The 23,173-nt window shown below is 42.3% G+C and overlaps 2 protein-coding genes across 9 annotated transcripts in view; one reads left to right on the plus strand and one right to left on the minus strand.

Annotated features, from left to right (window-relative positions):
* Window positions 1-14,282, minus strand: part of RNF13 (ring finger protein 13) — a 142,928-nt gene extending 128,646 nt beyond the window's left edge. The window contains exons 1-2 of one of the 8 annotated variants that reach the window (XM_084875962.1): window positions 13,045-13,199; window positions 12,432-12,538 (exon numbers count right to left, since the gene is read on the minus strand). The gene's annotated coding sequence lies outside the window, so the exon portion shown is untranslated. Of the gene's footprint in view, window positions 1-12,431; window positions 12,539-13,044 lie in introns of all 8 variants that reach the window. The other 7 variants (XM_084875965.1, XR_014794330.1, XM_084875964.1 and 4 more) reach the window with 7 other exon arrangements.
* The window catches only part of ANKUB1 (ankyrin repeat and ubiquitin domain containing 1), a gene marked incomplete at its 3' end in the record, with an annotated part of 68,050 nt that continues 58,120 nt past the window's right edge, over window positions 13,244-23,173 (plus strand). The window contains exon 1 of the mRNA XM_084875946.1: window positions 13,244-13,340. Coding sequence (XP_084732072.1) covers window positions 13,313-13,340 — 28 coding nt within the window. The 5' untranslated portion in view covers window positions 13,244-13,312. The remainder of the gene's footprint in view (window positions 13,341-23,173) is intronic.

The following is a 23,173-nucleotide window of genomic DNA, read 5'->3' on the forward strand; positions in this document are numbered from 1 at the left end:
AGAGGCCCGGTGCACTGATTCATGCACCAGTGAGGTCCCTCAGCTTGGCCAGCAGGGATCAGGCTGAAACCAGCTCCAGCTCTCCAACATCCCCGAGGCATTCCAGATTGCAAGAAAACAGTTCGCAGGTGATGCACCCCAGAATCGAACTCCCTCCTCTCTGGTTTTGGGTGTGTCACCCAAGAACTGCTGTTGCCAAGTGACTGCAGCTCAGCAGCTCTTGCATTGAGCATCTGCCACCTGGTGGTCAGTACCCATCATAGCTACTGGCCACTCGGCCAGTCGCTTAGACACACACACACACACACACACACACACACACACACACACATATATATATATGGCAAAGTATATGTAACATAATACCAGTCAGGAACACAACAATTTAATTAAATATTCATCCAATGCCATGCTATAAGGACATTCCATACTACTCATATTAAGGATAATCATACATTAGAGATCAAAATTCTTTAGTGCTTCACTTTCCACTTTCTTATTCACCTATATAATCCAGCTCACATATGTAAGGAAGAAAATAAATGACTTAAATATCGATGTTATACACAAAATCAGTTGTTTCTATACACCAGCAATGAACAGTCTAAAACTAAAGTTTAAAAAACAATGTAATTTATAAAGATATCCTAAACAATAAAATATCCTGGGATCACTTAATCAAGAAGGTGAATGGGAATCCAAGATGGTGACAACATAGGAGAATGCTGAGCTGCCCACATCCTGAGCATATTGAAACATACATGAATACATAGAGAACAATTACTCTTGTGAGACAAGTGAAGTATGAATGAAAAACTTCTCAACAAGGAGGGCAGAGAGAGACTGAATAGAGAAGGCTGGTGAACTGTGTAATCTCTCCATGAACTATGGTAACTCTCCAGATTGGAGGTGCTATTGAGCACCACAGTTTATACCCCCCCCCATACACACACACACACACACACACACACACACACACACACACACATTACCACAGGGTAAGCAGAAGCACAACTTGAGTATTTTGGCCTGCTTAAAACATACCACAGCCCATACCCAGCCATACTGCCCCAGGTACTCCAAGCACAGGGAACACGAAGAATCAACAAGATATTACCACAAGCACCTGGCCTCCCTGCCCTCATCCCAACCAGCCTAGCCAGCCAGTGCCCCAGGTCCTATAAGCAACTGCCAGGCTCCAACTGACCTGCCAAAACTACCCAGCCTACACAGAGGTTGCTTTTACATAAGACTACTTGCTGTAAAGTAAACAAGAGGGAGATTATAAAAAAAAAAGGCTGGGGAACCATAAGAGCTGCAGGAATTCCCTGGAGTTTAAGACCAGTGAGAGTCATTACATACTGCTCTACTCACCTCCATTGGGTTGATGAGAACTTTATCCAGATGCTCTGTCCTAACTGCAAGCATTCCCATAAACTTCTACCAAGTTGATTTCAACTCCAAACAAAGACAGCAAGCAAGATCAACAGGGTACTACTATATATGCACCTGGCCTCCCCATTCAGGGCTACTCCAGCTTAATAGACTAGCACACCAGACACCATAGGCATCTGCTCAACTCTAACTAGCCTGACAAAACTACCCAGCATAGAGAAGCCACTTCCACACAGGGCCACATCTTCAAGAGAGAGATATTAGTCTAACTCATATACTAAATAACTATAGAAAGGGAAACAGAAATTTTCTCAAATCAAGGAACAAAAAAAAGTCCCCACCCCCTGCCCGAGGGGGGGAGGGAGGGGGGGAGAGACAAACAACAACAAGGAAATTGAGATAAATAATTTACCTGATAAAGAATTCAAACAGACTGAAAGGGGAAAATGACGGCATAGGTAAACACTTGTAGTATTGCCTCTCACAAACACATCAGAGCTGCAACTGGGGATCTTATCTGAGACCTGAAAAAACCACATCTGTGGAGACCACTGAGCAGCTGTGGGACCCCGATCGGTGTGGACACGCGGATTCCACAGAAAGGTTGGATTTTGCTGGGGATAACGTGGGGTGTCTGGGTCCCCGTAGCGGAGGCAGCAGCTGCAGAAGCTGTGGCAGCAGAAGCTGCATCACTGCGGCAGAGACAAAGGAGGCATGAACATACAATGGAGTCAAAATAGTCTCTTCAATAAATGGTGGTGGAAAAATTGGGCAGATACATGCAAAAAAAAAACAAAAAAAAAAAATGAAACTAGATCACCAACTTACACCATACACAAAAATAAACTCAAAATGCATAAAGAACTTAAACATAAGACGGGATACCATAAAAATATTAGAGGAATCCATAAGCAGCAAAATCTCAGACATATGCCGAAGGAACTTCTTCACTGATACTGCTCCCAGGTCGATGAAAACAAAAGAGATAATAAACAAATGGGACTATATCAAAATAAAAAACTTTTGCACAGCAAAGGAAACCATCAATAAAACAAGAGAGCCTACTGAATGGGAGAACATATTTGCCAATGATATCAACGATAAGGGTTTAATCTCCAACACTTACAGAGAACTCATACAACTTAACAAAAAGAAGATAAACAACCCAATCAAGAAATGGGCAAGTGGTCTATATAGACACTTTTCAAAAGAAGACAAAAGGCCAAGGGACATATGAAAACTTGCTCAAAGTCACTAATCATCAGAGAAATGCAAATCGATGGAACTGTTGTACATCTACACAATGGAATACTATGCTGCTGTAAAAAAGAAGGAATTATTACCATTTGCAACAACATGAATAGAACTGGAGAGCATTATGCTAAGTAAAATAAGCCAGTCAGAGAAAGATAAATATAACATGATCTCACTTACTTGTGGAATATAATGAACAACATATACTAGTACTGATGAACAAAAATAGAACCAGAGACAGAAGCATCGAACAGACTGTCCAACCTATGAGGAGAGGCAGGGGATGAGGGGGTAAGAGATCAACCAAAGGACCTGTATGCATGCATATGATCATAACAAATGAACATAAACAGTAAGGGGTATGTGCTGGGTGATGGGGGTGGCCAGGAAGAGGTCAATAGAGGGAAAAGGAGACTTGTGTAATACTTTAAACAATAAAAAATTTAACTTTTTTAAAAAGCTAAATAGAGGATTACCATATGACCAAGCAATTGCACTCCTAGTATTTACGCCAAAGAAATAAAAATAGGCATTCAGATGAATTCTTATACATGAATGTTCACAGCAACAATATTGACAATGTTCAAAGGGTAGAAAGAATTAAAATGTCCATCAACAGCCAAAACCGGTTTGGCTCAGTGGATAGAGCGTCGGCCTGCGGACCAAAGGGTCCGGGGTTCAATTCCAGTCAAGGGCATGTACCTTGGTTGCGGGCACATCCCCAGTAGGGGGTGTGCAGGAGGTAGCTAATCGATGTTTCTAACTCTCTATCCTAGGGGTGTCGAACTCAATCAGAGAAGGGGCCAAAATCTAAAATCCAGCCTAAATTGCGGGCCGAATGGTTTACTGAACAGTCATAAACTGACAATGTCATAAACTGACAGCGGAGTGCAGTGATGACAGCGCGGTGCGGGCCACATTGCAAGGCCTGGCGGGCTGGATTTGGCCCGCGGACCTTGTGTTTGACACATGTGCTCTATCCCTTTCTCTTCTTCTCTGTAAAAAATCAATAAAATATTAAATAAATAAATAAATAAATAAATAAATAAAATGTCCATCAGCAGATAAGTAGATGAAGTTAGTATATACCATACAATAATAATGGCTTAGCTGTAAAAAGCAAAGAAGTACTGATATAGACAATGTGGCTTGCAGCAATATGGAAGACCTTCAAAAAGAATATGCTAGTGGAAGCAGCAAATACAGAAGGTCATATATAATCCATTTATATGAGATTTCCAGAATCAATATGAGATGTCCATGAAATTCATAGTACTAGAAAGCAAACTGGTGGTTGCCAGGACTGGGGGCAGCAGGAAATGGAGAGTAACTGCTTAATGGGGATAGGGTTTTGTTTGGAGTGATAAAAATGTTTTGGAACTAGATAGTGGTTGTACAACACTGTGAATGAACTAAATGCCACTTAAATGCTAATTTTAAAAATCATTAATTTTATATTACATTCATTTCACCTCATGAAAATTTTAAAGCAATTAATTTTTATGATACATGTTGACAAATGTATAAATCACAATCACAGTTCTGTTCTGAAGGTCAAACATATAAATTACAAGTACCATTAATTACTGGCAAATAAAGCACTCTTCAACATTTGAATTTTATAACTAAGCAAAATAGAAATTCAACTCCAATTCTCTTTCATGACCTGAAATACTTAAAATTATTCACCAATCACAAAGTAAGGTTATTTCCCCCTGGAAATTCATTCCCTCTATAAAGTGTAACTGGATAGCAAGATCATTAAAAATTGAGCCTGAACCAGAGTCACATTCAATCAATTAAAATTCAACAAATTTCTAGCACCTTAGAAATGATTATAAATCAAATTCTTGTAGTTAACGAGAGCATATCTTTTTTTTTAATATATATTTTATTGATTTTTTACAGAGGAAGGGAAAGGGATAGAAAGCTAGAAACATCGATGAGAGAGAAACATCGCCCTGTTGCCTCCTGCACAACCCCCACCAGAGATGTGCCCGCAACCAATGTACATGCCCTTGACCAGAATCGAACCTGGGACCTTTCAGTCTGCAGGCCAACGCTCTATCCACTGAGCCAAACCAGTTTCGGCGAGAGCATATCTTTTATTTCAATGAGCAGAATATCCCAAAATTTCAGCTGTCTTTTCAATTTATGGCTATGAACATTGAAATGTTTGTGGGGTTTTTTCTTGATTTTTTTTTTAATTCTCACCCAAGGATATGTTTATTGATTTGAGAGAGAAAGGAAGGACACACACAGAGAGAAATAGCAATTTGAGAGAAAATAATCAGTTGCCTATTGTATGCACCCCGACTCAGGATCAAACTTGCAACCTTTCTGGAGTATGGAATACACTCCAACCAACAACAATGAAATGTTTTGTTTATTTTTGTTTTGTTTCATTTATTTTTTTGTGGGGAGGGGGAAGGGAACTTGTTTTTTTTAAATATATTTTTATTGATTTCAGAGGGGGACAGGGAGTAAGAGATAGAAACATGATAAAAGAGAATTATTGACTGCCTTCTGCATGCCCCCTACTGGTGAACAAGCCCACAACCTGGGTATGTACCCTGACCAGGAATCGAGCCATAACTTCCTGGTTCATGGCCTAACACTCAACCACTGAACCACACTGACTGGGATGCAATGTTTTAATGTCTAAATTTTTCAAGGTTACTCATACTCTAAAAATCACAAAATTGACATTGTTCCTCAAATTTCATTTCACAGTTAAAAGACTGATTTCCTCAAGTAGGACTACAATATTGAAATTACTAGAAATAACATAAGTATCTTCCTCATGGTCCCTTTCCTTAAGAGAAATATAAAGGTAGATATAAAAATGCCTGATCATGTTACTCTTTGCATAAAATTTCTTAACAGATAAAATAACTTTCAGAATAAAGCTCAAAACTAAATAGTGATTTAGCACAGAAAGTTCTTCATAAACTGGCTCTGCCTATGATGCTACAATAGCTTTATCTCTTGCTATTTCTTCTTTTGTCTCTGACCATATGAACTTTTTCTCTTCCTAGCCATTGTGCCAATTTAAACTAATTTAATTGTTCACCACTTCCATTATTCCTTAAACTCCTTGAAGTTAGAAACCAAAGCCTTTCAATCTAAGTATCTACTCAGCATCTAACACAATAATCGAATGTTGCTGTAAAATTAAAGTATGAAAATATGGATCCAGAGACAGAAGCATGGAACGGGCTGACCAATATCAGAGAGAAGTGGGAAGGAGAGGAGGGCGGAGGTTAACCAGGGAACTTATATGCATAGCCCATGGACACAGACAATAGTGTGCTAAGGCTTGAGGACTGGGAATGGTGGGTGTGTGGTGGAGGGAGTCAATGAGAAAAGATAAAAGGTGTTAACATCTGTAATACTTTTAACAATAAAGATAAAAATTTTAAAAAGATACATTATTAGTATATAAAATATTGCTTTTTTTACATAATGCAAAAGGGAAAACTATACACTAGGCTATAATTTGCTTTTTTTGAAATTACAATGTGGTCTTACTAGTAAATAACATCAAATAGATAACATTAATTTTGTAGGCATCTTTTTTTAAACATCGATTTGTTAAAAAGAGTATAAATTTAGTTTCTATTATTATTCAGTGAAAGCTCACGATAAGCTCTATTTTATCTACATAATAAAGTAACACATTTCTGCAATAGAGACTGTAAGAAATCCTAAAAGCAGATTTTCAATGTGATTTTTTTTCTTTAAGGTATTACATATATGTCTTATCCCCCTATTGCCTTCCCCCCACCCCCGCCCTGCTCGTGCCCTCACTCCCATAGTGTCTGTGTCCATTGGTTAGGCCTATCTACATGCACACAAGTCCTTTGGTTGACCTCTCCCCATCACCCTCACCCTCCCCTACCTTCCCTCTGAGGTTTGACGGTCTGATCAATGCTTCTTTCACTGACTGACTTATTTCGCTTAAAATAATGCTCTCCAGGTCCACCCATGCTGTTGCAAATGGTAGGTATTCCTTCTGTTTTACAGCAGCATAGTATTCCATTGTGTAGATATACCACTGTTTTCTAATCCAGTCATCTGCAATGGACAGGCTGTTTCCAAATCTTAACTATTGTAAATTGTACTACTATGAACATAAGGGTGCATATATCCTTTCTGATTGGTGTTCCTAGTTTCTTGGGATATAGTCCTAAAAGTGGGATCACTGGGTTAAATGGGAGTTACATTTTCAGTTTTTTGAGGAAACCCCATACTGTCCTCCACAGTGGCTGCACCAGTCTAAAAGGAGATTTTTTTTAACTAGAAAATTTCAACTACCTCATTTTATAAATAAGGAAATGAGCAAAGGTCAAGTTATTTATGCAAAGTCATCCTTAATGTTTATGTTTTCAACTACAATATAACTCTACTTCCATTTCAACCTCATAGGTAAGCTAGGCAATGCAATTCATAGCACCCTTTTCTTTTTCCCTACCTCCAATCTAGTGAGAGGGTACAGGTCCTTAATAACTTGCTACATTTAACTGATCCCTTTATCTTTAAGATCTGGCCCCCATCTTAACACACCTTCCTTCTCCCCATTAGTACCTACATTTGCTAATTATTAAATACATCTAAATCATTCCATTGGAAAGGGAAATTGGGAGACACACATAAGAATGACATTGTTCCTTCAAAGTACTCTACAAAATTAAGTACAATCTGGTATAGTACTTTTATTATCACCTGATTAAGATAGTATACACCCTATCCCCCAAGGAAAGAGTTTTTGGGAAAGTAGAAGAAATGGACCCAGGCTAAACTTCCAGAAACTAACTCCCCAAACTGCACTGAAGAACTGAGATGTCAAGAAGCTATTATCTTTGCCATAATGTAGAAGGCACAGAATCAGGAAGCACTTGCTACAACTGCTAACTCTATTATATGCTGCCTCTGCTGCAGTTTGTTCCAGCAAAAGGGATGTCCTGTGCCCAGTCTCTCCCCTACCTAATCCAGATCCAAATTAGTGTATAGTGTGAGAGGATCGGATGAGCAAAACCCAAATCACATTTAGAAAGGTGTCCGGGAAACCAAGATGGCAGCCTAGGTTAGCACCTAAACGGCTGCCTTGCAAAACAATTTCAAAACAACGACTAAAAGATAGAATGGACATCATCCAAAACCACAGAAAAGCTAGCTGAGTGGAAATTCTACAATTAGAAGGAAAGAGGAAAGCTCACGGATCAGAGGAGCCACAAAGCGCTGAGGTAGGGAGACGCGTGCGCAGAGAGGAAGGGCAGCCGAGTGCCTGGCTGGCAGGAGGGGAAAGGAAGCCCCCGACTGCACTAAACGCCAGTTCCGACTACATTGAACCCCAGCTCTGGCCGAAATCCCGTGGACCCAGGTTCGTACAGGTGGAGTCTGGACTGTAGAAAAAGGCACACAGAGACTCAGAGACTTGGGGGAGCCGCAGCAGGCAGGGTTCTGGAGGTGCGTGTACGCATAGGTCTGACTGTGGAGATTGCCGCAGGCTTTCCATAGCAAGAGTCGGAAGGTCTTCACTGCACTGAATCCCAGTTCGAACTGCACTGAAACCCAGTTCTGGGTGAGCCCCTGGGGCACCCACGCTCTTACAGGAGGGAATCTGGACTGTCAGGTGGAAACTCAGAGGATCCATGTAAGGCAGAGGTCTGGAGGCATGTGCGGGAAGCCAAATCTGTCTGCTCAGCCCTGAGACTCCGCACTACCCAAGCTGAGCAAAGAGACTGTTGCAATTTTGCAAGTCTGGTCCTACAAGGCCGTCTCCAATACAGATGGTGTCTCGGCTTAGACACAGCTGATACTCACATCCAATTGGCCAGGAGGTCAGTTCCTCCCAGTGATACCAACAACAATCAAGATTTAACTACAAGAAGGCTTTACACAAGTCCACAAAGGGGAGCACCAAGAGTGTCTACCTCAGGTAACGGGAGGCTGACCCTCCAGGCCATGTAGAAAATCTAGCACACAAAGCCACCCTACCAACTCAGGGAAGCAGCGAAAATGCCAAAACAAGGAAATATCTCAAAAGAAAAAAAAAAAAAATAGAGAACAAAAGACTGGATATAGAGTTCAAAACCACAGTTATAAGGTTTTTCAAGAATTTCCTAGAAAAGGACGATAAATTTAATGAGACCCTCGAGAATATGAAAAAGGACCAACTAAAAATTAAACATACACTGACTGAAATAAAAAAAATATTATACAGAGCCCCAACAGCAGACTAGAGGAACACAAGAATCAAGTCAAAGATTTGGAATACAAAGAGGCAAAGGACACTCCTCCGCAGAGGCGAGAAGAGAAGAGAATCCAAAAAATTGAAGATAGTGTAAGGAGCCTCTGGAACAACTTCAAGTGTACCAACATCAGAATTATGGGGGTGCCAAAAGAAGAGAAAGAGCAAGATACTGAAAGCCTATTTGAAGAAATAATGACTGAAAACTTCCCCCATCTGGTGAAAGAAATAGACTTCCCCCATCTGGTGAAAGAAATAGACAGAACCCCAAACAAAAGGAATCCAAAGAGGATCACACCAACACACATCATCATTAAATGCCAAGGGCAAAAGACAAAGAGAGAATCTTACAAGCAGCAAGAGAGAAACAGTGAGTTACCTAAGGGGAGCAGCCATACAATTATCAGCTGATTTCTCAACAGAAACTATGCAGACCAGAAGGGACTGGCAAGAAATATTCAAAATGGTGAATAGCAAAAACCTACAACCAAGATTACTGTATCCAGCAAAGTTTTTTTTAAATATATTTTATTGATTTTTTTACAGAGAGGAAGGGAGAGGGATAGACAGTTAGAAACATCGATGAGAGATAAACATCGATCAGCTGCCTCTTGCACACCCCCTACTGGGGATGTGCCCACAACCAAGGTACATGCCCTTGACCGGAATCGAACCCGGGACCCTTCAGTCCACAGGCTGATGCTCTATCCACTGAGCCAAACCAGTCTCGGCTGTATCCAGCAAAGTTATCATTCAGAATTGAAGGGCAGATAAAGAGCTTCACAGGTAAGAAAAAGCTCAAGGAGTTCATCACCACCAAACCAGTATTATATAAAATGCTGAAAGGTATTCTTTAAGAAGAGGAAGAAGAAAAAAGTAAAAGATAAAAATTATGATCAACAAATACATATATATCAACAAGTGAATCTAAAAATCAAGTGAATTAAAAATCTAATGTACAGAATTAACTGGTGAATATAAAAGAATCAGGGGCAGCCGAAACCGGTTTGGCTCAGTGGATAGAGCGTCAGCCTGCGGACTGAAAGGTCCCAGGTTTGATTCCGGTCAAGGGCATGTACCTTGGTTGTGGGCACATCCCCAGTAGGGGGTATGCAAGAGGCAACTGATCGATGATTCTCTCTCATTGATGTTTCTAACTCTCTATCTCTCTCCCTTCCTCTCTGTAAAAAATCAATAAAATGTATTTTTAAAAAATCAGGGGCAAAGAAAGGAAGTGGATTAATAATTATCAGGGGAAATGGGTGAGGGAGGTGCAAGAAGAGATTGGATTAAAATCGTACACGTATGGATGAGGACAATAGGGAGGTAAGGGCAGAGGGTGGGGTGAGAACCGGGTGGAAGGGAGCTATGGGGGGGAAAAGGAGAAACAATTGTAATAATCTGAACAATAAAGATTTATTAAATTTTTTAAAAAGGTGTCTGGGAAAAAAGATTAATATCCATAAAGAGGGGTTCTTTTCAACTAAGAATCTTGTACAAAATCCATACCCTGGCATTAAGAATCTACATAATCTGTAAATAGGTATCCTTACCAGCCTGTTCCTTAAACATACAACTTTGGCAAATGTTCTCTGCTTTCCTACCTCTGTACTTTTGACAGTTCAGTGTCCTTATGTGAAACTATCTTTGTCTCCCATCCTCCTCCAACTGCTAACAATATTTTGAATGTTCACATCCTCAAATAAAGAAAAATAACTGAGGCATAGCATTCACTGAACAGATATTCTGTCCACTGTTTACAAATTACCCTAGTTCCCACAAAAACTTAACAACTTAATATATTTTTTAAGGAAAAGTTGACTAAACTGAGGGCCAAAAGAGCTTACATAGTCATCCAAACCAGCAAGGAAATAATGCAAAATAACCCCATAATGTTCTGTATTTTTTAATAAAACAACACAAGTTGGAAGGCTTTACTGTCAGAATGCCTACATGCAAATTCTAGTAACTCCAGTAACAACCTGTGTAAACTCATCAAGTTATGTATTTGTGATGCCTTCGTTCCCCATATAAAAAAGGGGTAATAGTACTATCTACCACATTGATAGCAGTGAGAATTACATGAGATAATATAAAGTGCTTAGAATTGTATTTGGCCCATAGTAAACAATCAATGTTAGCTATTACTACTGTTTTTGCTATTTATATGCTATGATATGTAAACTCTGACTAAATCAATTATATGTTCTGTTTCCAAATCAACTTTTGCATAATGTGAAAGCTTAACACTGTATTTTTATATATGCTCAATAAATATTTGCAGAATACATTAATTTTTAAATAATTATTAACCTCCACATTGTACTAAAGGAAATTCAGTTTTCTCTTTTAAGAGAACTAACAATGCTTACCAACTTTCTTCCCTTTTTGTCTGTGAAACTAGAAACTACCATATGCAATGCCATATGGCAGTAATATGTCAAATGATGCAAAATACTATTTTAATTTAAACTCATCTTGCCTTCTGCTAAACATTAATTCCTAGATTTTAAAATGTCCAAAATCATACTTTTTACTTAAACACCAACTGTTTTGAGATCATACCAATATAAAGCAAGCATACCATGAAATTTGGCCAAGCCATTTCATTTCATTTTTCTATGGCAATAACTATAAAACATAAAATGCCTTCCTATCCAATGTAACTCGAAGACATAAATCTATCATACTCTTAGTCCTACTTTGCTAAAATTAGTACCTGAAAAACTTCTACTACATGTATGTTACTCTGATGCAGAAAAATATCAAAGGAAGGGAATTGAATGCTAGTAACAAAATGCTTGAGAGAAATGAGCTTTAAACAAGGATCAATGAGAATTTACTCCAAACTCTTCAAGTACTGAAACTGCACAAACCAAGATTCTGTCCACATGATTGTATTACACATAGAGACATCAAGCTGGTTGGCTTCAAATAAAAGCAGAAGTAAAAAATACATTAATAACACATTGTCATTTCTGACACAAAAATAACTGGGTTCTACCCAATTATTTTAAAAAATTGAGGCTTAATTATGTAACAATTTATTTCAATTAATTCATTATTTCAATTAATAAGAACATTAACATCTTCATATACACATATTTTAAAATAAACAAAAGCTTCATGAAATAAATACCTACTCTTTACTCCATAGGATGTCCTCTAATATTTCTCCATCTCTCTTTCTAATGTTAATGTCAATGCACTAAATTGATTACAAAATCCGTTAACATACTAAACTCTTTTGGCAGCACACCCAACCTGACTTATACTCTATCAAAACTGCAGATGTTCTCCTTGGAAAACAAAAGATCATTGTTGAAAGAAATGTCTTCATTTTCACTGTTCCTGCTGACAAACAACAGTCGGTCAGGTCTGGGGACACAGGAGGACTTGAGTGGCTGCCCACGGTGCTGAAACTGAGGGCAAAACGACAGTTTTGGAAATTTACTATTGCCAAATTAGACCAAAATTGAGGAGTTTACCACAAGCTGACAGAACACTCAGTGGCTGCCACCAAAGTTACCTGGTGGCCTGGGTGCTTGTGGGGTCGCCTGGCCTCGGTGTGGGCCGCTCCCTCTCCGCGCAGAGTCCCAGCGGGTCAGCAATAAGCTGTGGGGCCGAGCAGCTGATCTAGGAGGCAGGGACGGAGTCGGTCTCAGGCACAGTCACGTCCCACCTACAATCTGAGCTCCCATTGGGCGGGGGTTGGGGGCAGTGAAAAGGGAGGAGGGAAAAGGTTGGGAAGAGAGGAGATGACAGCTTCTTTTTTTCCAAGATTAGAGAGTCCCCGCAACTAAAGTCTAAAGCTCAGCCTGGGGACGTTGGGGCGGGAGAAGCCTTCCAAACATCTTCCCAAGCTCCTGTTCCTCGGCGAGAGATTGTGAGGAGCCAAACGGATAAACCAGCAACTTCATGTACAAACAAATTCTCGAGCGGGAGGTGGGGTGAGGGGTGGGGGGGTCTCGGCCTTCCCAAGGCAGAGCTTTTTTTCTTTTTAACCTTTTACGAAAAGTCTATTTTCCTCCGCGCCCAGCCTGGGGAGGAGCAGCGAAGACCTCGCAGCTCCAAGTCCGGGGAGGGGTGTGCTCCCGGCCCATGCCCGGCGCCCGGCCGCTCCGAGGCCGCGGGGTTCTTACCTGGAAGCTGGCCCCACCACACAGATAGGCTGGCAGGCCGCGGCTCCGCGGGAGAAGTGCTAACCTGATCCCATGACTGAGGATCCGCAGCAGCCCAGACCCCGGAGTGGCGGCGGGGACGACGGCAGGCGGCGAGGCGGAAGTCCCGCCCCGCGCTCCCACTGGCCGCACCCGAAGGCGGAAGTAAGCCAATGGGCCTGGCGCTGCTCGCTAAGGCTCCTGCGGACACCCTCTCCGTGTTTCCGCCTGCTCCGCCTGCCTCAGAGAAATGCCGGGTTGGTGGAGTCGAGTTCCTGGTGCGTGATCTGTCTTCCCCTGAGGACAGGGTGGGGCAGACTTCTGCTTTTGGCCGGGGAGGGAGCCGGCTGGCCGAGAGGATTGTGCCCCTGGGAGTGGAGGCCGTGGGGTTTTGAGGGGGCCTGACCGAGCGGCCGGGCCGGCGGCCGCGGCCTGAGGAGGCTGTTGGGCCGAAGCAGCCTGACACCCAGCCGGCCGGCTGCGCCTGGGCGGCCCTGGAGCTGGTACCGAGAAGTCTCTTCCTGCACCCACTGGCCCGACCGGCTGAATCGGCGAGGACGAGGCCTCATCCCCTCTGCACGCTGTCCGCCTGCTGAGAGCGGAGACTGCAGGGACCTAGGCCAGCGCCTCGGTCCGGGCGCAGTGTTTTGGGGTGCGAGCGCCCCCAGGGCTACATGCCCATCCTTGCCTGGCTGGGAGCAGCGCAGACATTAGCACTCGGGGCCTGACAGGCCAACTCCAGGACTCAGCAAAAGTCAAACCGTTTGATTAAGCCCTACATCAAGCTTTTAAAACCTTTGCCTCCTTTTGATGCATCAAAAATTCTCGTCCTCTACCTCGGTTCAGGTAAACCTCACGGGTCCCGGGCATTTCAGTCTCAAATGAAGCTTCTTTGAAATTGAACCAGATTGGATCATCCACACTGATTATCAGTTGCCAGTTCTTAGGGATTTTTACCTAAGGTTGTTGCAGAAGACCAAAAAAATACCAAGCACACTTCCTAGAGAAAGGGAGAAACACCGTTTATTAACACTAGTGGACTCCGGGAGTAATTTCCTAATCAGAGTAGAAACACGCAAAGGGCTTCACTTTTTATACCCTTTTGGGGTCTTTGTCTTGCAGGTATGGTTCTGCCCTTTTTCTTGGGCTTACAGGAAGGCCCCCAGGTGTTGGGGGTCCCCACTCCATATCCGATTATCTGTCCTAGGGCCAGCGATAACGACCCCCCACCCCCACCCCCACAGTGCATTGTTCACAGTTTTTATGGCCTGACAGGCCTTGCAAGACCAGGTTCCTCCCTCCTCATTCGCACCCCTCCCCCCTCAAACCCTTCCACCCACTCCACCCCCATCCCACAAGCTTCTTTTAGCCTTGTGATGCAATGACCACGGGATGTTATGGTGAACTGGGGTGAAGATCTCTCATAGCTACTTCCTGCTGGAAAGAGATGATGACCAAAAGGTTAGCATCCTGCTTTTTCCTCTCAGAGGGGTTTGTAGGAAGTTCTTCTGGTTTGTAGGGCCATCTGAAGTGTAAAGGCATTCCTGTCCAGTTTGCAAGCAGGCAGAGGTAAGCAGTGGTCCCACACACATAGAATGTTCCAGAAGGGGGCACCAGGGGTAGGTAGTGTTTTCAGCTTTGTGGTAGAGTTGCATAGTTCATCTGGGACATGACCTGTTGGATGTTGGCCCTGCGTACTGCTCAAACAAATAGGAGAAACATTAGTTAGCTGCACATTGGTGCCATGTCCTATTATTTTTTTTCCATCCAATACAACCCCTCCACCCCCACGTGCATTCGGTGGTAAGAGTTGTAACATGCCATAGGCAGATAAGTATAGCTAACAAAAATCTGGCTTGATTGAGTTTTCTCACAGACTTCCCAATCTAGCATATTTGGGTAGGGAGTTTCTAAGCAAGGTGCAAAAGATGGCATCACAAGATGTAATAACAACAATTTACGATAAGGCCTTTGTTTCCTTTCTGTGTGAGGAGTAGTAATTTTTTGGTGCTTCTGTGTCCCAGCAGAAACAGATGAGTTCTCCTCCTGGTACTGTTACGGAGTTCCAGAACAATCAAACAATGCAGGAGGAGAGTTTGGAGAGACTCACTTTATTCATTGCTCGATGGACTTAGAGAAAATGAATTCAAATTCAATATTAAGGAGCCAGCTCTCTATGCAATTAGTGGTTATCTCACTGCTGTCTTTGAAAACAAACGCAGCTAAATTTATGGGCATACCTAGTCTTGACCTGCAAGGTCAGACAGCTAATTTTATGATCCTCATTTTACAAGCAGGCTAAAGGAGCCTAGAAAGCAAACATTTTTAGAATAAGAGGCTATCTAAGAAAACAGCAGAAAATTCCAAACAGCAGTTTTTACAAAATAGGGTATTTCCTTCTCCTCCCCCCCCCTGCCCCCCCCCCCCCCTTTGTCCCACAAGCTTTTCAGCCTTCTGGTACAATAACCACGGGATGTTATGGTGAACAGGGGTGTCGAAACTCTTTTACTACTTCCTGTTGGAAAGGGTCGTGGTCCAAAGGGTTAACATCCTGTTTCTTCCTCTTGGAGAGGTTTGTAAGGAATTCTTCTGACACTATATCCCCCCACCGCCCCCCACTGTGGCCCAGGTCTTAGATAACTCCTCTTATTTTTAAAAAAATATATATTTTATTGATTTTTTACAGAGAGGAAGAGAGAGGGATAGAGAGTTAGAAACTGATGAGAGAGAATCATCACTCAGCTACCTCCTGCACACACCCCCCCCCCCACTGGGCATGTGCCCACAACCAAGGTACATGCCCTTGACTGGAATTGAACCTGGGACCTTTCAGTCCGCAGGCCTATGCTTTATCCACTGAGCCAAACCGGTTTCGGCAACTCCTCTTATTTTTGAAGCTCGATCAACTAGTTTCTTGGCCCCATTCCTTATAATACCAGACTGGTTAGCATAAAAACAGCATTCTTCCTCAAGTAACAGGCACAGCCCCCCTTTCTTCACTTTGAGAAGGTCTAATCCTCTTCGATTCTGGAGAGTAACAGCTGCCAGTGAGTGGTTAAGATTAAGAAAGGTCAGTAACAGTGAAAGAATTAGCCTTAGCTTCATCGTGTTCCTTTGCTGTGTAGGAAGCAGTAATTTTATGGTACCTCTGTGTTCTAGCAAGGGCAGAAGAGCTCTCCTCCTAGGACTAGCCTCGGGTTCTGGTGGTACTCATAAAAAGACAAAATGAGAATTACTAGAAAGAAAAAAATAATAATTATCCAGAGATACCAGAACATTTCCAATTAAAGAGAAGATAAAAAAATATTAGTGTAAGGAAGAATTCAGCAGGACATTTCTGAATCCCTTGGAGCAGGTTTATCAGCCAGGCCTGTTGTTTTCTTGAAGGTGATCCGCAGGGGGTGTTTCTGGTCAGAGGTCACCTTCCACTCAGGCTGGATGTCACTTGGCTGATGGGCTGCTTTCACCGATACACAAGATGGCTGCCCACATGTGGACACAAGATGGCTGCCACAAGATGGCCAGCAGGGGAGAGCTATTGGGAGGGACCAGGTCTGAAAGGGAGGGCAGTTTGTGGACAATCAGGCCTGCAGAGGAGGGCAATTTAGGGGACCCAGGCCTTCAGGGAAGGCAGTTGGGAGGGGGGGAACCAGGCCTGCAGGGGAGGGCAGTTTGGGGGACCCAGACCTACAGGGGAGGGCTGTTAGGTGTGACCAGGCTAGCAGGGGAGGGCAGTTAGGGTCAATGGGACTGGCAGGGGAGCAGTTAGGCATTAATCAGGCTGGCAGGGGAGTGGTTAGGGGGTGATCAGGCTGGCAGGCAGAAGCGGTTGGGGAAATCAAGAAAGCAGGCAGGGGAGTAAACGGGTAATCAGACATCCCTTGAGGGGTTCCAGATTGTAGAGGGTGCAGGCTGGGCTGAGGGACACACACCCCTGTGCACGAATTTCATGCACTGGGCTTCTATTGTAGTATAATAATTTCCTAACTGGGCAAGTCATGAGCAGTAGTCATGCCCAAGTATATAAATTCTTTAGTGAAAGTTATGTTCATTGTTTCTGTGCATCTCGGTTAACACACCTTTGAACTTTGAAATACCCCTGGAAGGTGTAACTTCCCTCCAGAGCACATAATTTTGTTAACTATACTGTTATCTAATCTCCACCCAGCTTTCTCCCACCTTCACTTACTCTTCTTTACTTCCCTCTATAACTTCAAATGTGTGAGAGAAACTGCAAAACTGTTTTTCTCAGAAGAATTTGAAATCTTGGTTCCCAGCAACTGTCATCAATGTGGCTCAAATAAACTCTTATAAAAGCTCTCTGTATGTTTGAATGTTTCTTACATCAACATAGATAAGGAATTGGCACATTTGAAAAAGCCCCAAGCAGAACTTTTAACAACTGCTTTAGGAAATTTCTAACCAAAGATTAAAACAGGCTCTCATTTCCTTATAAAATTCTAAGATAAAAAATAAGTTCATTTTGTAAGATACTGAAAGGTTCAGATACAAAAACTCAGGTATTGGTCAAAAGAGTTTTTCAAAAAAGTGTATTTTCCAGTTGAGAAAGTTCACACCAAAAAAAAGGGAGCTGTATAAAGTTAAATGCCTTTAAGAAATGACCTGGTCATTATTTCCCTTGAGATAAATTGTACCCCTCTCTTATAGCTAGCATTAATGGCCTGATGCACAAAATTCATGCATGGATGGGGGATGGGGTCTCTAAGCCCAGCCTGCACCCTCTCCAATTGGGGACCTCATTGGGATCAGGCCTAAAATGGCAGTCGGACATACCTCACAATCTGGGACCACTGTCTCCTAACTGCTCACTGACAGCCTGCCTGATTGCCCCTAACCACTCCCTTGCTGGCCTGATCGATGCCTAACTATTCCCCTACCAGCCTGATTGCCCCAAAATGCCCTCCCCCGCTGTGACCTGCCTCCTCCACCTGGACTGCCTCCTCTGTACAAGGCGGCAGAGATGCAAGGACCAGCCTCTTCCACACCGCGCAGATCCACGAAACCCCCAAAACTCACCGCACAGAGTGGCCACTGGGCCCTGCCTCCACTGTACATATGGTCATCTTGTGATGGCCATCCTTTGACAGTCATCTTGTGATGCCACCTAGGCTATTATTAGTTAAACTCATCAAATGTACAACAGCAAGAGTGTGCTCTAATGTAAACTATAGATTTAGGGAGATGATGTACTTTACATGTTCATATATAAATATGAGACAATATACTTTTTATAAATAAATCTTTATCGTTCATATTATTACAAATGTTCCTCATTTTTTCCCCCTCCATTGCTCCCCTCCATCAGGTTCCCACCCCATCCTCTCCCCTTTCTCCACCCCCCATTGTCCTCATCCATAGGTGCACAGTTTATATTCAGTCTCTTCCCGCACCCACACTCCCCTTTCCCCCTAGAATCATCAGTTCACTCCCCTTCCATACCTCTAATTCTATTATATTCACCAGTTAATATTGTTCATCAGATTTTTTTAATTCCCTTGGTTTTTAGATTCACTTGTTGATAGTTACATATTTGTTGTTCATAATTTTTATCTTTATTTTCTTTCTCTTCCTAAAGAACCCCCTTCAGCAATTCATATAATTCTGGTTTGGTGGTGATTAACTCCTTCAGCTTTTTTTTTATTAGTGAAGCTCTTTATCTGGCCTTCGATTCTGAGTGATAGCTTTGCTGGGTAGAGTATTTTTGGCTGTAGGTTCTTGCTATTCATCACCATGAATATTTCTTGCCATTCCCATCTGGCCTGCATGGTTTCTGTTGAGAAATCAGCTGACAATCATATGGGTGCTCCTTTTAGGTAACTACCTGCTTTTCTCTTGCTGCTTTTAATATTCTCTCTTGAGACAATATATTTTCTGCTCAATTTTGCTGTGAACCTAAAAGTTCTCTTTTAAAAAATAAAGTATATATTTTTAAAAAGATATAAAATGAAAAGCATTTTCCTCATCCTCAAGCCCTGGTTGCTCAGGGCTCTTCTCCACAGGCACAAATGTTTCTAGTTTCCTGAGTATGTTTCCAAGGAATGTGAAGTACACCCAACTATCTATACCATACATCAAACCTATAAATAAAATTGCTACCTGTTTTCCTCAAATGGCAATGTACTAAAAACTCTATTTGACACCTTATTTTTGTCATCTAAGAATATACCTTAGAGATTTTTCCATATTGGTACAGCAAGAATATTCTTTTTTATAGCTCTGCTAGAGGCTCAGTACGTGAAATTTGTGCATGGGGGTTGCCCTCAGCCTAGCCTACATCCTCTTGCAATCTGGAACTCCTTGGGGGCTGTCTCACTGCCAGTTTAGGCCCTATTCCACACTCACAATCCAGGACCACTGGCTCCTAACCCCTGTGCCTGCCTGCCTGATTACCCCTAACCACTTGCCTACCTGCCTAATTGCCCCTAACCACCTCTGCCTGTTTTCCTATTCACCCCTTTTTGCCTCCCTGCCTGATCGCCCCTAAACACTTCCCTGCATGCCTGATCACCCCTAACCACCTCTGTCAGCTTACCTGATCTCCCCTAACCACTCGCCTGCCTGCCTGATCTTCCCTGATCGACCCTAACCACCTCTGCCTTGGCCCCCGATGCCTTCATTAGGAAGGTCTCCTGTAAGAACGTCCAGAATGACATCCAGAAGGTCGTTTGGCTGTCCAGTCTCATTAGCATATTATGCTTTTATTGTTATAGATAGCATTGTAAGAATGAAAATTATTTATTTAATCAGCTTCCTATTAATGAACATGGAAGATATATCTTATCTTTTGTTGTTACAAATAACAAATAGGTACAATGAATATATTGGACCGATATTATTTTGAAAATAGACACATATTTGTAAAACTAAAGTTCTTTAAATGGAATTGGTAGATCAAAGAATATATGCATTTGTAATTTTAATATATATTACCAAATTTTCCTTTACATGGAACTGTACCAAAATATCTTCCTATGGTAAAGTATGACTAAGAGAGACTCGGCAAATATCTATAATAAAACTTTTGGATCTTTTTGAACTTCCTGATAGAAACCAGCATCATGCTATATAGTTTTAATTTACATTTCTTCTGAGTTAAACATATATAAATATTTGAATGCCACTTGTATTTTCTTTTCTGTGAGCTATCTGTTTACATCATTTGTTCATTTTTCTACTGAATTTTACTCATTTCCTTACTGATTTGTGGGTACTCTTAATATAATAAGGAAATTAACCCTTTTCTATAATATTTGTAAATATTATTCTCAGCTCATTTGTCTTGAATATAGATCAAATGGTTTTTGCCACTCAGATTTTCAAAAATACATTTGAATTCATTATTAATGTTTTCTTTTATGGATTCAGTGTTGTTGTTTTTTTTCATAGAAAGATCTTATCACTGAAGGTGATTAAAAATTCATAAAAATATAACACTGATTTGTCATAGTTCTAAGTTTTACATTTTATGTATTTATTTATTATTAATCCTCACCTGAGGATATTTTCCCATTGATTTTTTTTTGGTTTAGAAAGAGTGGAAGGGTAGGGGATAGAGAGAGAAAAAAAAAATCAATGTGAGAGAGAGATATCAATTGGTTGCCTCACACACACAGGGCCTGGATGGCGCCTGCAACCAAGGTAAGTGCCCTTGAATGGAATTGAAACTAGAACCCTTAAGTCTAAAGTCCAACACTCTACCCACTGAGCCAAACCGGCTAGGGCTATTTTATTTATTTTTAATTTCTCATGATTCAAGGTAAAAAAAATATAGGTGCACTTTTTTTTCCTTTTTTTTTTTTTAAGCTTATTTCTCTCACACCATCCCCACTGATGCAAGATGCCACTTTTATCACTTTTATTTTATACTAAATTCTTATGAGTCCAATTTCATGCTTTCTATTTCCCCATGAAATTTTCTCATTCGTCATGATCCAGTACCACACTTGGATCTGAGCTCCTCTGCTAGGGGCTGGACCTCCTTGGAGGCTAGGAATTAAAAGAAGACATGAGCATATATATCCAGGTAGGAGAGACTTTATTGCAGACCAAGCAGATACAGCAGCCATTGCTGACACAGCAGCCCCACAAGGTGGTCCCACAAAACAGCAGCAGCAAATAGAGAAGTAAGCCACCTGCTGGTCAGCAACATACTCTTATACTAGCTCAGATAAAAGAGACTTCTTGCCAAATAGTGACATCAGTGTTACATAAGATAAAGGTGCACCTTCTCAGTGTGTACAGAAAAACTGGTGTCATTGCCTTTGCACATGCTTATGACAAATGGGCCTTTAACATCCGGTGTACTCTGGTCAGGGTCCCCACACTTCACCCCTTACACCAAATGGTCTTTTAGAAGTATCCTGGCCCAGATGCTAGCTCCTTGAACACAGAATCCACAACAACAATATAAACTGTAGCATGTTATGACCAGTAATCCAGCCCAATCCTATATAACAAAAGGCCAGAGGCATCATGACCAAAGACCAGGCCACCATGGCCCCTTGCAGACTGGCCCCGCCCCCAAGCAAGTGGTTAGGGGCAATCAGGCAGGCAGGCAGGCAAGTGGTTAGGGGCAACCAGGTAGGCAGACAGCCCCTCAAAGGGCTGGCTCCAGGAGTAGGAGGGCTACCGAAGAGACCATGGCCATGCCTTTTGCCTCTCTGCTAAGGTGACAGGTGCTGGCAGCAACAAAGTTCTAGATGAATCTACTTTGGGTCACCACAGTTCATCTGTTGTTTTTATTTGCACATGCAGTATCTGAGGATACTTCTGCATACTCATCTAGCCCAATCTTCTAGTTTAGGTGGGTCTACCTCTAGGCAACATTTGCCTTTTAACAGGCCACACTTCCTGTCCCCACATGGGGTGATGTCCTATCATCCACTGTTGTTTGTGCCATTGTGGCAATCATAAAGGTAGGCCTGTAGACAGCTCAGCTGTATGTTTCCATAGCCAAAGGGCTACTTTGCCCAGTATCTGAATTGAACCACATAGTTCGTCAGTATTCAAACAGTCACAGCTGTCTATGTAGCAGGGTTCCCCCCTGCTAGACCTGTTCGTTTACCACCTGGCCTCTGGGAGGGGTGGTGTTCCCTCTTGGAATGGACTGGGAAGTAATTCTCCATAGGAGTTTCATCCCTTGACAAGGTCTCATAAATCACAGGTCCTAACATAGGGGTCCCCCACTTTGCTACAGTTGGGGTTTGCACCACTCCTGACCTGCATGTGGTTGCCAGGACCTAAGCCAATTGGCTATAGAATATGCTGTCTTTACAAGTACTTTATTTTGTGCTGTAATAGCTTCCCAGCCCTGCAAGGCAGTACACATGGCTGTCAAATTTCTCTCAACAAGAGAGTATCAGCTCTCAGTTTCCTTCCATACCTGGGACCAAAACCCTATAGGTACGTTTCTCCATCCACTTGGACAACTACCCTCTTGGCAGCTGGATACCCTTATTCACCCACTTGGGTGACTGCCTTCTTGGCAGCTAAAAAGGCTTCCTGCCTAAACCAGTTTGGCTTAGTGGATAGAGCATCGGTCTGCGGGTTGAAGGGTCCCAGGTTCGATTCTGGTCGGGGGCATGTACATTGGTTGTGGACACATCCCTGGTGTGGGGTGTGCAGGAGGCAGCTGGTCGATGTCTCTCTTTCTCATCAATGTTTCTAACTCCTCTCCCTTCCTCTCTGTAAAAAATCAATTAAAAATATATATATACATATATATATTATATTTTTTAAAAAAGGCTTCCTCTGTTTTGGGGGTCCAGCTGCAAGTCACCCCCTTCCAGAACAACTTATACAATGGCCGTAACAACTGTGCTAGGTGGGGAATGAACACTTGTCAGTACTTCAAAGACCAACATAGGTCTGCAACTGTGCCAGGTGGGTTAGGGATAAGCCTGCATTTTGTCAATGACTGCTTCACGTATCACCTTGGTCTTACTCAACCAGACAACTCCCAAGAACTTGACAGATAAGCCTGGTCCCTAGACCTTGCAGTCATTGGCTGCCTATCCCCATGAGTCCAAGGCCTGCTATCGACTACTGGCAGCTGCGTTCAAATCTGCAAGAGAATCAGAGGTTAGCACAA

Source organism: Pipistrellus hanaki (genome assembly GCF_964339955.1).
Source record: "Pipistrellus hanaki genome assembly, chromosome: 2".
NCBI classification, from domain to species: Eukaryota; Metazoa; Chordata; class Mammalia; order Chiroptera; family Vespertilionidae; genus Pipistrellus; species Pipistrellus hanaki.